Source organism: Phytophthora sojae (genome assembly GCF_000149755.1).
Source record: "Phytophthora sojae unplaced genomic scaffold PHYSOscaffold_5, whole genome shotgun sequence".
NCBI lineage: Eukaryota > Oomycota > Peronosporomycetes > Peronosporales > Peronosporaceae > Phytophthora > Phytophthora sojae.
In genome coordinates, this window is record NW_009258119.1 from 980,797 (window position 1) to 994,606 (window position 13,810).

Below are 13,810 nucleotides of genomic sequence, written 5' to 3' on the forward strand. Positions count from 1 at the left end.
AAGCACAACACCTATTCGTAAAGTTATTGGACTTGGAACAAGCCGACAACTTGGTACTCAACTCATGCACGGCATTCAAATTCTGAGCAACACCTCCGTCGTCACAATGAACAACTTAAGTCCTTGCTGTCAGTTTAGTCGCGTACAGGACAAGAAGGGGCTGTGCGGTTGGAATGGGGTCGGAAAGCGTGTGTAGTACAACTTGCGCGCGTTATGAGCGTCCTGCTACGCGTCAACGCTGTCGGCCGCGTTGGTGGGGGCAAAGCACAGCGTGACAGCGATCGCGGCGATGAGAAGCGTCTTGGCGAACTGCATCTTGAAGCGTGGTCTCTCTTGCGTGGGTCGTAGCGAATTGGAAAGTGACGGTGAGAACACCGTCTAAAGTTTGCGTCAAACGATAATCGTAGCAGCTTCTGGCTCGCTTACACGTACTTGCCGTAGGGTGCGATTTGACAGACGGCAGGCATCAAAGTTTGCGTTAGATCTGCGGGGTGCCCGCGAAGCAGGGCCGCGCGGTATTGCGGAGGTGGGCCCAGCGACGAGCATTCCAGCGAACGGACCCGTTGCCGCAACTCGGAGTTAGTTTTCTTTTTGCGGGGGTCTGGGGCAGAACACCTTTTAGCACATCAGATCCAATCTCAGATCTGTACCGTATATGACCCCAACTGGAGGTTACCGTGCTCGCGATATCCCTGCAGCGGCAACATTCGCGAGATAAAAGAGATTGTATATGCTTTTTCGGCCCTCCATTTTTCTAGTGACGTGAATTACTATGAAACACGTACTTATTAATAAAAAACAGTATTACTAAGTTTTTTTTACACGACGACTACATCAACAGAGGGCTAGTACGACTTCGCGCGTTCTGGGATCGGAAGTCCCCTACCAGCTTTCCGAAGATTGAGCTCAGACATTCGTTCAAACTCGCTGCCACCGTTATCTTGATCGAAAGCCAACTCCTCGCGGGCGATCGCCACTGTGTCGCTCCCTAATATGTCCTCAACGCACCCGCCACAAAACGGACGCTTCTTCTCGAGAACGGTGCGGCCGTCAGACGCCATAACATAAACGATCTTCTTTACAGTACATCGGGTGCACATGAGTTGCATGCAGCTCTGGCAGGTTTCGCGGCTTGTACCAAGAAACCCGAAGCTGTTGAGGCACAAAGTGCAAGCCCCTGGACGAATAGATGACGATGGAGACGCTTTGGCATTAGGAGGCAACCCAAAGCTGGAGCTTGAGCATGTACTTGAGCTGGAGCTACTCGCGTCGGAGCTTCTACCGTCGAGACTGTTTCTGCGCAGCTTCCAGACGAGTTTCTTCATGCGTGCACACTCCACTTTGCGTCCAAACGACAGCCACTGCGACGCCAGTGCCTGCAGAGATACATTATTCAGCATCTCGTTCTTGGTCGGGAAGTCGAAAAACCCTCGCACGTAGCACTCGACAGTCGTCGGCGTCTTCTGTTTATACAGCGAGCACACCGACATGTTGCCTCGCAAGACACCTTGGCTCTTGAACTGTGGGAGTTCCGAGAACGCGACTGAGTGAGCGAAGTTGTATCCAACGCGCTCGCCCTTGCTCGAGTGCACGACTCCGGTCGCATCCAGCGAGATGTAGTCGCGTCCGTGGTAGAGCTTCCACTTGATGCCGACGTGGTGGAACGGATCCTCCACTGAGGCCTCTTCCAGCTGGCACAGCATCTTGGTATCCAGCATCCCGTCATTGACACATCTCGACTTGATCTTCAGCGCAGCGTCCGTGGGTGCCACAACGCCGTACATGACGTCCTCGACGGTCCCGTCCACCGTTCCGAACAGCAACAATGACGGCGTGAATGGTGCTTCGCCACGCCCAGAGCCCGGGCGTTCACGGTAGATCCTGAGTCCATCTTTGCGCCGCATCTCCTTCCACTGCCCCGTGGCCGAGTCCGGGTACCCGTTCTTGGTGACTAGCAGGGTGTTGCACTGCTCCAGGTTGTGCGCGACCAGAGTGCTGGCCAGATCTCGTAGCATGACTCGATCTGCATCGGAGACCGACAGCTCCGGTAGCAGATCCACCAGCCTGCTCTTCATTCTTTTGGAGCAGAAAACACAGCGGAGACTGTCGTGTCCGTGAGCAGAAGTCAAAGTGAGCCATCTTCCAAGTCGGGCATTCCGCGGAGCTGAACCGATGTCGGAGAGAGCGAGCCGAGGCTTTCGGAGGTGCGAGATGAGCGCCGCAACTTGCCGCTGCAGCATATACGCGTCATGCTTGGCGCAGGCCAATGCGCACGAAGAGACGCGAGTGGGATGCGCCATCGCCTGTCGGCCCCACGTTGAAGTGTAGGCGCATAGCCGCGCGGCGCTGATGTGTGATTGGCCCATCCCATCGTGAAAAATCGATGATTGGGTGGGCGAAAAATACTTGAAAAGTCGCTGAAGGAGATGGCTACAACTTTTTGAGAATGGATACTCTTACATGTTCATTCATACATGAGGAGTCTCCGAATGGACTCTATCATAGCGAGATCTCGACGGGGTCGCTGTCGCGGCGCATGTTGACGAGCTCGTCCCGTGCGATCGCGACGGCGTCGCTCTGCACGACCTCGTGGATGCATCTGAAGCAAAAGGTGCGCTTCTTCTCGAGGATGGAGCAGTGATCGGGCCCCATGACGCACACGAGCTTCTTGACGCAGCAGCGCGAGCACACGCTGTGGTCGCAGCTCTTGCAGGTCTTCCTCCGGCCCGGGATGAAGCTGAAGCTCTTGGCGCACACGCGGCACGTGGCGTCGGTGGACTTGTGCTTTGGCCGCTCGGCCGCGAGCTGGATCAGGTCCGAGTCGTCGCTGTGCTTGCGCAGCCGCCACGCCAGCTTCTTCATCTGCGCGCACTCCATGTTGCGCGAGAACGACAGCCACTGAGTGGCGATCGTCTGCAGGGCGAGGATGGCGTTGCTGTGGGTGCCGCTCGACAGGTCGAAGAACCCGCGCGTGTAGCACTCGACTGTGTGGTTGGCCTTCTGTCGGTAGAGTGAGCACACGGACATGTTTCCCCGTGCAATGCCGAGGTCGGTGAACGCTGGTAGTTGCGGGAAACCCACGGAGTGCGAGACGTTGTAGCCGACGCGTTCTCCCCAAGGAGTTCGGATGATCCCGGTCGTGTCCAGCGTCACGTAGTCGCGGTCTTCGTAGAGTCTCCACTGGAGGCTCACGTGGTGGAACGGGTCGTCAACCGTAGGAGATACCAGCTCCTCCAGCACTTTGCTGTCGACGACGCCGTCTCGAATACAGGAGGATTTAATCTTCAGCGACTCGTCCGTCGGCGCCAGAACGCCGTACATGATGTCGTCCAACTTGCCGACTACCGAGCCCAATAGCAAGAGTGACGGGATGGCTGGTGGTGTATCGGTCGCCGAACGGGGGCGCTCGCGGTAGATGCGGATGCCCTCGACCTTGCGGGTGGGGACCCAGAGCCGACTGTCCGGGTGACCGTCCTTGCTGACGCAGAGGTTGTTGTACTGGTCGAGGTTGTGCGTGACGAGGGTCGTCGCCAGCTCTTGGAGCAGCCTCTGGTCCGACTCGGGGATCAGCAGAACCGGCAGGAACTTGGAGATGGCCACGGGCTTCGGCATCGTCTCGGGTCTCGGGTTGTTGGTGGCAAGTCTAGCAATGGCCTTTTCAGAGGCACGCGGGGATCCGGACAGGAGCCTCGTGCTCCGACTCGAAGACGGTAAGCACTCCACTCGTGGATAAGCCTGCGCCTCACCAAATTTTCTGAGGTTCTGCACGCTACGCTAGTACGCCGCTCCGTAAGCAGTGGCGGATCCAGCGGAGACCTGGCCACTGACTTGACCGATCTTGGCGTTAAGCGTGTCAACTTCTAGTCACCTCGGAATGAATGGAACGCAACAAAAAGGTTTTTGACGGGCATTCATATTCGGAAATGCTAAACGCACGGGCGTTCAACTCATAAGATGCTACGGAGAAAATGTAGGAACTGCAAAACAACCGAGAGGCTGCTCGTCCACAATGGCGAGCAGCGCACGAACCTGAGGCGGACAGAGCCGCTCCTTGCAAAAAAGAAATGAAAGTGTAGAGTGCGACACACGCTGTCGGGGATGACCCATATCCTGCAGACGTCGCTTAGCTTGTGCGCACGCGCGCGGCGTCGGCCATGCTCTTCCAGTTGGTCTCGCAGATCTTGATGAAGGACACCACGCAGCCGAAGAAGATGCCGGCCGTGAGACCGAGCCACATCCCCTCGACGCCCAGCTCCATGCGGAAGGCTAAGTACACGCCGAAGGGCAAGCCAATCACGAAATACGCAAACAGGTTGATGTATGCGCCCAGCACGAGGCGTCCTGTACCGCGGAAGACGCCTTGCATGACGGCGTTGATGGCGTCTAACATCTGGTATGGCATGAGGAACAGCAGTGCATGACCCGCCAGTCCGATGGACATGGCGTCGTTGATGAAGATTTCCGGGATGAAGTAGCGCGTGGCGATGATGATCACAGCGATGACGGCCGAGAGAGACACAGACAGCAACATGCCCAGCGTCGAGGCCAGCTTGGCGTGGTGGGGCTTGTTGCTGCCCAAGTAGTTGCCAACGAGCACGTTGGCGGCCACCGAGATGCCCAGGAAGAAGTTGAACGCGAATGTTGACACATTCACAAGCACCGAGTGGACGCTGATAGCGACGACGCTGTTGGGCAGCCAGCCGACGATAGCCGCCATGATCTCGAACGAAATCCATTCGAGCTCCATCATGAGCATTCCCGGCACGCCAAGAATCAGAAACTTGCCCAGGTGATCTACTGCTTCCTTCGGCTGCCAGCCCGGCCACCACTCGGCTGGGATATGCGGGTTGCTCAGGTAGAACGGGACCAAACACAACGGAAGCGCAAGCTCGGACAACAATCGCGCAATCGCCGCACCATCGAAGCCCAGCGGCGTGTAGAACGTCAGGAAGACGCCCAGCCCAAGGTTCACCAAGTTGCTGATCACCGCAATGTACACCATCGGCAGCACCACATTCTGGGCTTGCATTACCTTCTTCAACAGCTCGTAGACGTACATGGCTGGGACACCAGGCAGCAGGATCTGACTGAATCGACCCGCAAACTGCGCCACTTCTGCGGGCTGGCCGAGCATCAGAAGAACCGCCTCAGTGTACCAGTTGATGACGAAGACCGGAATCATCGCCAGGCCCAGCACGATCAAGCCACTCTGAAGGTAAATACCGAGCTTCTTCGGTTTGCCAGCTCCATACGCCTGCGAGCACAGCGTGTCCATCGCTGTCGCCAAGCCGAAGCCCACACCGATGGCACTAAGGTTCAAGACCATGGTCGACAGGGCCACACCGTCCAGATACTCCTTCGTCATAGGGGAATCCAAATGGCCCACGAGCGTCATGCTGACCAATTCCGGGAAGAACTCCAGCACATACGTGAAAATAACGGGGTACGCCAGCGTGAAGAGCTTGCGGACTTCCGTCCTGACCTCTGGGTGAGCGTCAGTCTCAGGTTCCTCGAGAATACCGGACTCAATGTCGGTCTCCGAATCCCGCGCGTAGGACTGAAGCAGTGGGAACTCCTCCTTGTCCGTGTGCGACTTCTTCGCCTTGCTGGCCGCCTTCTTCACCAGCACCTGAGACTCCCACCGATCCGCGGCCGAGAAAGACGACGAGCGGATCGGAACAGCCACGGGGCTGTCCGAGCTGTACGACGAGCTGAACGAGCTCGTGGACGTCTCGGAGTCATCCCCAGACTCCTCAGATATCTTCGAGGTCGCCTTGGCACGCGCTGCAGCGCTGCGACTTGGTCCGTTGAACTGCTTCTTGATCCTCGCTCCACCGCGCGGACTCAGCAACTGGTGCGCGTCCAAGCTCCACTTCTCGACATTTGACTTCCACGACGTTGCGCTAGACTCGTCACTCGGAGGCTCCGACTTGGCCGACTTGAGAGTGCCGTAGCCGGAGAACTGTCGCGTCATCGCAGCGCTCTTCTTCTTGAGTGGCTTGGCGTCCTGGTTGGTGGTCAGCGGTTGGAGCTTGAGCTTCCGGGCGGTCTTGACCTCGCCTCGAGGCTTGGGCTTGCCGGCCGCGTCGGCGGCCTGTTGGCTGTGCCGACGCTTGGCTTGGTCTCTGGTGCGGCCCGCAGCGGACGGAGTGGGCGCCTGGCCGCCATGGTTTCGTATTAAGCCGCTATTGCCGCTACTACTGCCACTACTGCCGGAACTGTCGCTGTCCCCGGCGCTGGAGCTGTCGTCCTCGCCGACATTGGCCACGATCATTCCCATCGTCCTCCTGGTCTGGGGCTGTTGTGCCTGGCTGGTCGTCAGTTGGGAACTGGGGCTTGGGGCCGTTGAGCAATTAAAGATTGAGGCGTCTCGCGGTCTGATGCGATGGAGAGCTGCTGCTGCTGCTTGAAACGCCTAACAAGTGGGGTATCGATTGATTCTTGGATAAGCTGACGTCGCGATAGTCACACACAAAACACAGACACAGCATAAAAGTTAGTTTGGCGGCGATATAATGCGGATTCTGGAGTGAAAAACTATGGTAAAAACCCGAAGAGGCGCCCCGTCGCTATGAATAGCAACACGGTCTCCGCTAAAGCCATACAAAAACCAAGATCAACCCGCAGGGTGGCATCTCCGTGGTATCTGATATGATGAAATGTATCACTCAAAAGTACGTACACGACGTCGAGGGTGGTCCAGGTAATGCAGTCGGCAAATTTCGCCATGCAGCGGGGGTGGCGAGGCTCCCTCTGTGTTTAGTTTCGAGCTCGCGTTGCGTGGGGACCCAAGCAAGGCGAGGCGAGCGGTGTGGTGGTTGCAAAAAGTCCTGCAACGGGGGAGTCACTCCAAGGCGTTGGGTGGGTAGCTGGACTGGGCTGAGTGCGTTCGCGCGCCGCTTGGGGCTGGTTACTGAAGGTGCGGGGTCTTTCGAGGAGACTTGCGTGCGAGAGCGGAGGTTCGGAAATGATGGACAAGTCGCGCTTGGCACGCCGGCGATTGCGTAAAAAACTGTGTTTTTAGTGGGATCGCAGAAACGAATAGCAAATATTGTAACGGATTTGACAGAGAATCAGTGTAGGCAAATACTTTTGTATGCGTTTACCTTCTGAATGTAAATATTATCGAATACGCGGAGATTGTTGTATGAGGTTGTAAAGGGTAGACCAAATATCGGGTATTGCGGACTTAACGTGGGTGGAGCAGGGGGATGTGAGCTTGCATTTCTTCCTTCCGCCCTCTGCGGACGACCACGACGTCATGACCGCGCTGGTCTGGCCTGGCCTGGCCGCGGTCTATTTCGACCCCGCGCGAGGTCAGCGCGCTGATGTTACGATTGCTTGTGTTACGCCGCTGGAGTCTGCAAAGCGCGTAGCGCAAGCAAAGCACTTCTTGTCCCGACGCCAGCTGGGGTCTCGACGCGCAACCATGGCACCAGGAGCTGCGAGACCGTCGAGGCATCGATCCTGTAAATGGCAGCCCAGCGGATACTACATGTAGAGAGAGCGTACCGAGCGCTTCGATCGGCGAGCACTTCACATGTCAAACTGCGACACATGATAAGAGACCCTGCAAAACTGGCTCATGCGCTGGTTTTTATTCTTGCATGGCGCGCTTCGATATGCATGTTCTCAGCGTTTTTTAATCGCTTTTGGCTTGCGGTGCTTGTTCGAACGCTGAATTGCAGTTCACGCAGGGCGGACCATTGCGTGCCGCTCGAGACCGAAGGAAGGCAGACAGGAAGTTGGGCCTCAACTTGAGGCAGCTTGCCTCGACGGAATCTTTGGGAGATCTCGGTGCACGCCGCCTGGCGTGAGGGCACCGGATGACCAGGATCTTCGCGTTAAAAAAATGCGAGCGAGATGAATGCATGTGGGCCACATGAAGGTTATGTGCACCACGCTACATACGTTCAGTCGACCACCGATATTTATGTGGTACACATGGTATTAGGATCGACCACAGATAGATCTCTCCTAGAGGCTCCAAAGACATCGAGAACGATTACGAGCTGTAATCTGTAATTTTGAGAAAATATTTGAAACTTCAGCAAACAAGCTGTAAATTTAATTTTAATATCATGGTTCGAATCCATTTTTGTATAATCCGCTCACCATAAATACAACACAGCCATAACTATTTATATCTGAGTAGAACTACACCGTTAATGCTCCGCTTGTAGTCACTTTTCATTTTGCACCATGCCACCACACAACCAGCGACGCAAGCACACACGGAACTTTCAACGCAAGGCCGATGGATCATTCTGGAAGCTCAAGTCCAACAAAAAAATTCCGACCCGAGAGCCGTCCGAAGAGCGGAACGACGCTCCGGTCGACCGAGGAGTGGGGCTCTTCGGCGGATCCCGAGCCCGACGAGGTCGCGCAGAGCAGACATTTGAGGTAGAACGGCTATACGCAAAACGATGGGTGCACAGCCTCGAGTTCTACCTCGTTCAGTGGGTCGGCTACCGAGAGCTGACATGGGAGCCCTCGAAGAACATACCCTGGAGACTTAAGGTAGACTTCGAAATAGAAACGATAAGCTTTGTTTGGTTGTACCAACCAACACGAGGTCGCCGACGCTCCACCAAGAATCCAACTCGGCGCAGCTCGCGCATCCTGCGGGGTGCCTAGCCTAACCCCGAGATAGCTAAGTTCGCGTGGCGAATTTAATACATACTGCCATCAGTAGGTTCAATTGATCCATAAGTTGGGGACGATTCAGTACATACATACTGTATTATGGAAATTCCTCTAGTGTAGTGCTTTTGTGTAACTTGATGTTATTGACGATTCACGCGCGGTCTGGATTTGTGCTCGGAGTCCATAAGGCCAACGAGCATGCTACTGGACATGTACAGTAGCAAGAGCACGGTCCAGGTGGCGTACAGTGGACGAGCGGTCAATGTACATGGCATGGTTGCTGTTTGGACCTGGATACATATGTTAGACTAGGTCGTCTTCGACTTGGCTGGGAGCACCTGTGGTATAAAACGCTGGCGCTGGTACCGGTGCTGATTGCCGTGATAAGGAAGAACTGTGGCCCCCGCAGGGGCCACACCCATGAATATCGCGCGTGCCGCAGTTCACTTTCTGAAGCTGGTGCATGTTGTTGATGTCGCTGTGCATTTCCTGCCTTGCTGAAAGTTGCCGTTGAACCTGCTCGGTCGACATCCTTCTGGCTTGTGTAGCACGAAGGTTGCGTCAGGTTACGCTTGGGAGCTGTCCACCCCCTCATTCTTCGGGTGTTCCTAGTATAACAGTCCAATGACAAAGCAACAACGGCCAATAAATTCGTGGTACAATTCATCTTCGCTTAAGAAAACGCATTAGAAAGATGTAGTCTACATCAGGTAGACCCTACTGTTGTAGTACATGTGCTGCGTTCATCCCTGAGATGTAGAAGACGTACCTACAGAAGAGGGTTCGTTTGCGATAATGCTACACTGTACAACCAGGACTCTTATAGAATACATGTTCGTGGCTGTCTCGAGTCGAGACTCCCGACCATGCATCAAGGAAACGAAGTAGCGACCACCTGCTACTGAGGAATCACTACTCCAGTGACGTGGAAGCAAAAGCACATCACTAGGAAGACAATACTTAAGTATGTATTTATGTAATTATCTCGCTGCTATCCCGATGACTTTGATCTGACAATACAGGCAAACACACGTTTAGACTGTGTATGTAGACGTACAATGTATAGGCGGTATTCTACATGTGGTTTTTACCAGGACGACCAGTCGTTGACTGGCACTAGACTCAACTCGTGGGAATTCGTGATCCAGTAGTGCCTCATCCCTCTACAGTACCAGTACGGCACTCTCCGATCGGAGTGGCCCCCTGGTGGTCTAGTGGTCTACGTCCCTCGAAGCTATCCCATTCAAACCAACCAGAATCAAAATCAACTATCTTCAACATAAAATCAGCACAGCAGCGGACAGAATGTACCTACCAGCATTGATTCATGCTCTTTCGTAAGACGATACGGGTCCCTAGAGAACATACCGTAAGACAAAGCGTCTTACGTTTTGCAATCAACGCATTTTGATTACATCTTGATTTTAGTATACCAGTGGCTACATTGTATTTTGTCACTCAAAACGAAAGACAGTTTGTCGGACACCAGTTTGCGCCATATTATTGGTCAAAAGCTCTACTTGACGTGCAGAGCTGCATGTGCGTGCTCGGGCCCACTCAACCACGACAGCGGTGCGGATGCAGGCTGTGTTGGTGGCACCTTTGTTCGCCAAGACGACGCAGTTGCATGGCGCGTAGGTCCGTCGACAAAAGGATGATATTCTGGCTGCAGCCACGGCGGCCGCGCCAGGCCTTGCGTGAAGCCTTAGCGCTAAGGCTGTTCTGATCTGTTGCTCTTAAAATGCCACGTCCAGAGCTTTTCAGTGCCTGGATGGTAAGGAATAGTGTCAGGAGGGAAATATTGTAGGTGTTTTCGTACTGTCAGGTTGCAATGTACGTATCATGATGCGGGCAAGCCTTCCTTCAATAACGTGGTTACTTACGTAGCATATGAGGCAGCGATTCTAGAGCGCTTATAACCGCACCAGTCTATTGCTGTCTGTTAAGCTTGAATCTACGTAGTGTTTCCGTTTCGGCTTTGTTGACAAGTTTCTAGAGAGTGCTCAAGCGTACATTCTAGTCGTTTACTATTCAATGTACGCTCAAGCACAATTCAGTTCTCCGTGTACCAACCGCGTCGTGTCCTCCGAAGGGCATCTCCCTACTTACGCCGACTACGCGGCTTCATGGAAGAGCTCCTCGGACCTCATAAAATATGTATAATACACACTTTCATTTGCAGGACCTGGCATTTAGTAGGTCGCTAGTTAGGCCAAATAACTGTGATGCACTTCACATTACTACGAAATCGAAAACGAAACAAATACACGTCCATGCTGCCGATCCTGCTCGTCAGCACGGCTATCCGTTGCTGGTGCATGCCACGACGGCGACGCAGACGGCCCGGCCAAGGGCATACACGGACAACACCACGCATAATATTAGCCAATCACATGGCTAAAATTGATTTGTCGTCAAACTGTCTTACGAATGCTCGACACAAGTGATTGATGGTGAAGACTCTAAGCTCGCACATCAATGTACCTTACTAAAACAGCCGCTCCAACTGAAGGTATTCTATTGGTAAACGCATTTATTATGAAGATTTCGCAAGTTTATAGTATATTAAAGTTTGTATTGAAAACATAATCCATAAACACAAATCTACTTTGATTGGCCAAAACAATAAATTAGGGTGACACGGATAGTGCATCGTATCTTAGTTTATGCACACGGGTACCTTGCCTTTGGTTCGGTGGCAGTTCCTGGTGTCGGCAGTTGCATTCTGTCCGTTGCTGTAGCAAGTAAAGTGTAGGAATAACCAGTTAATCAGCTTCTATTCCTTCTTCTTCGATCGTACGACGGGAATTGAGTTTGCTGTTCTGACGGCTAGTTATCGCGTTTACTTGGTAGATGGTCTTTGTTAGAGTGAGCAGATGGGAGCAATGAGGGGGAGGGGGGATTGAGACAGTAGTGGTGAAGAAGTATAATACCGTAGTACGGGCGTTATATTGACGGGTTATCTACCCTTCCGCAGAGTGAGTCCGGGACCCGGTCGAAGAAGACCCCAGGCAAATAACGTCATTGCCCCTTTTTAGCCAATAATAGGTCAGTAGTCTGCGCAAGTCCTTTCACAGCTCATTGCCGCAGAAGTCTCCCTCAACCTCCCTCGTCGCTCAAGAAACAAGATGCGCTGCCACAGAGGCTTCTGGGTCTACGCAGGTGACAAAGGCACCGACATCTCGGACAGCGCTCCACGCTTTCCGCAGGAGCAAGCCTCTCAAGCGGGCCAGGTGTCAACAAGGCGGCAGAGAATTGGCTCCGAACGCGCGCTGGAAGGGCTCCGAAGAAGCGCTGGGAGGGGGAGACAGCGGAGATTCGGCAGGACTACATACTGAAAAACCCTGACTCTACCTTTTCGCTGGACGACAACCCGCTGGACTTCGCGGATGGCCGGCAGGATCGCCGGCGCTACCCTCGAATGGTGCGAGCCGACATCGCTACGCCTGTGGTACTACAGGAAGAGGCTCCGGCAGCACCAGGTACGACACGCACACCCGTCGACACTCAGTGTCGAGAACAAGTTGATGACAGTGTGTATGCAAGCTGCGCGAACACAGCTGACTATGCACTCTGATGAAGAGGCGGATGGTGCGCTTCATGAGACGCCGACTAGCGCGGCTGCCGCTAACTCAGCGCTGAGCAACTACGTGCGTGATACCATTCAAGTTAACCCAGACTTCAAGGCCATGCACGCGGGCAAGGAAAACTACACGACCCGCAGCATCAATAACTTGCAGGAGTTATATTGGCTAGGAAAAGTACCTTCGGTGCAAACTTTGCAAGCTAGTCCATGCTCGCCTGTTGTGTCAAGGGATGCTTCGACTACATCTACTACGGTGTGCCAGGCAGGGGCGTCTGTCGAGAGACTCAATGGATTGGTTGCTGATGGCGCAGCTAATAGCAGCAACGATGCTCAGATATCACCTTCGGCTCAAGCAAAACCTACCACTATTACCTCTCGCAAACGCCCCCGGTTGCTCGAAGGGAAGCAGCGACCCGCCACTGCCAATTTAAAGTCACACGCAACCAGCGGAAAAGAGCAACCGGCTGGTAATGCGGCAGATGACGAAGATAGCGCGTATGAACCAAGCAATACGGAGGATAGTGACGTGAATGATGACGATGTGGACCCCCCCCCCCCCGATTTTTCAGAAAGCGCGTGTCAAAAAATTATCCGCTGATAGTGTGGACCGATCTCGAAGATGAAGAAAACCCCCGAAGAGTGCACGTTTACCCTGCGGATTTGGATAGCTTGCAGGCTGGCGTTTGGCTGACCCAAACCGCGCTGGATTATTTTATCTGTCGCTATATGGAGCAGGTTAAAGGATTAATTCGCGTATGTGACTCGGAGTTGTACGTATTGATGGAGACTGCGCGATTCACGCGAAAGCCGAAACGACGACGCCGACTGTTAGCTGACCTGGTCGCATTATTTGACTGGTCGTCCTACCAATATGTGCTTCTCCCAGTATCGGGTCGCAACCACTACAGGTTTTTGGTAATTGAGAACCCCAGGCACCCGGGGCCAGCAAAAGTTTATCACGTCAACTCGATGAAAAATGCTCACAGCTCGGCGTATGCTTTTGGTGTGCTACAATGGGTCCTATCAGAGACCCGTAAATCTCGAGCAGAATCATCGGCTCCGTTTGAGTGGAGCACCTTTGTCCATTTGACCAAGCCCCAGCAATCAAATTGCATCAACTGTGGGGTTTATGTTCTCCATTACATGGACGTGATTTCAAAACACATTGCAGCTGAGAAGCCTGGATCGATCGAGGAGAAGATCGCCGCGTGGCCAGAGGGTGATTTCGGTGTCAAGAACGCAGCAGCATACCGAAATAAGCTGTATAGGACTATATCTCCAGAGTGATTAAGTGTAGCACCCGGTGAGCAGAAACAGAAGCACAATCAACTTCTTTTTAACATGGTTCCGGTCATTGATATCATGGATCAAAACAGCAAGTAACCGAATATGTAGTACCGCAAAATACACTATGGTACAGCAAAGCATAACTGCGGTACCTATCGCAAAACCTCACTGCGGTACCACATTATAATACTGCGGTTCAAACAATACTGGGTTATTAGGAAGGAGGGACTACGAAATGCGTTCGTCATGTTTTTCTGTGCTCGATACTCGACCGCTTGGCGATATTCTCAA

The 13,810-nt window shown here is 53.6% G+C and overlaps 5 protein-coding genes across 5 annotated transcripts; 2 read left to right on the top strand and 3 right to left on the bottom strand.

The window, feature by feature from the left end:
- Positions 1–845: 845 nt before the first annotated feature.
- Positions 846–2,075, bottom strand: PHYSODRAFT_333037 (hypothetical protein; the record flags this gene model as incomplete). Its single annotated transcript, XM_009530149.1, has 1 exon — positions 846–2,075. One exon carries the CDS (start codon positions 2,073–2,075, stop codon positions 846–848), a length of 1,230 nt encoding a protein of 409 aa, XP_009528444.1.
- Positions 2,076–2,499: 424 nt separating this feature from the next.
- On the bottom strand, positions 2,500–3,612 carry PHYSODRAFT_504708 (hypothetical protein; the record flags this gene model as incomplete). Its single annotated transcript, XM_009530150.1, has 1 exon — positions 2,500–3,612. The coding sequence occupies one exon, from the start codon at positions 3,610–3,612 to the stop codon at positions 2,500–2,502; it is 1,113 nt and encodes a 370-aa protein (XP_009528445.1).
- A 511-nt stretch (positions 3,613–4,123) lies between these two features.
- PHYSODRAFT_301589 (hypothetical protein) lies at positions 4,124–6,280 on the bottom strand (the record flags this gene model as incomplete). Its single annotated transcript, XM_009530151.1, has 1 exon — positions 4,124–6,280. One exon carries the CDS (start codon positions 6,278–6,280, stop codon positions 4,124–4,126), a length of 2,157 nt encoding a protein of 718 aa, XP_009528446.1.
- A 5,494-nt stretch (positions 6,281–11,774) lies between these two features.
- Positions 11,775–12,535, top strand: PHYSODRAFT_333040 (hypothetical protein; the record flags this gene model as incomplete). Its single annotated transcript, XM_009530152.1, has 4 exons — positions 11,775–11,881; positions 11,926–12,128; positions 12,229–12,407; positions 12,461–12,535. 4 exons carry the CDS (start codon positions 11,775–11,777, stop codon positions 12,533–12,535), a joined length of 564 nt encoding a protein of 187 aa, XP_009528447.1.
- Positions 12,536–13,012: 477 nt separating this feature from the next.
- Positions 13,013–13,519, top strand: PHYSODRAFT_509607 (hypothetical protein; the record flags this gene model as incomplete). The annotated part of the gene is made up of 2 exons (XM_009530153.1): positions 13,013–13,249; positions 13,301–13,519. 2 exons carry the CDS (start codon positions 13,013–13,015, stop codon positions 13,517–13,519), a joined length of 456 nt encoding a protein of 151 aa, XP_009528448.1.
- Positions 13,520–13,810: the final 291 nt, after the last annotated feature.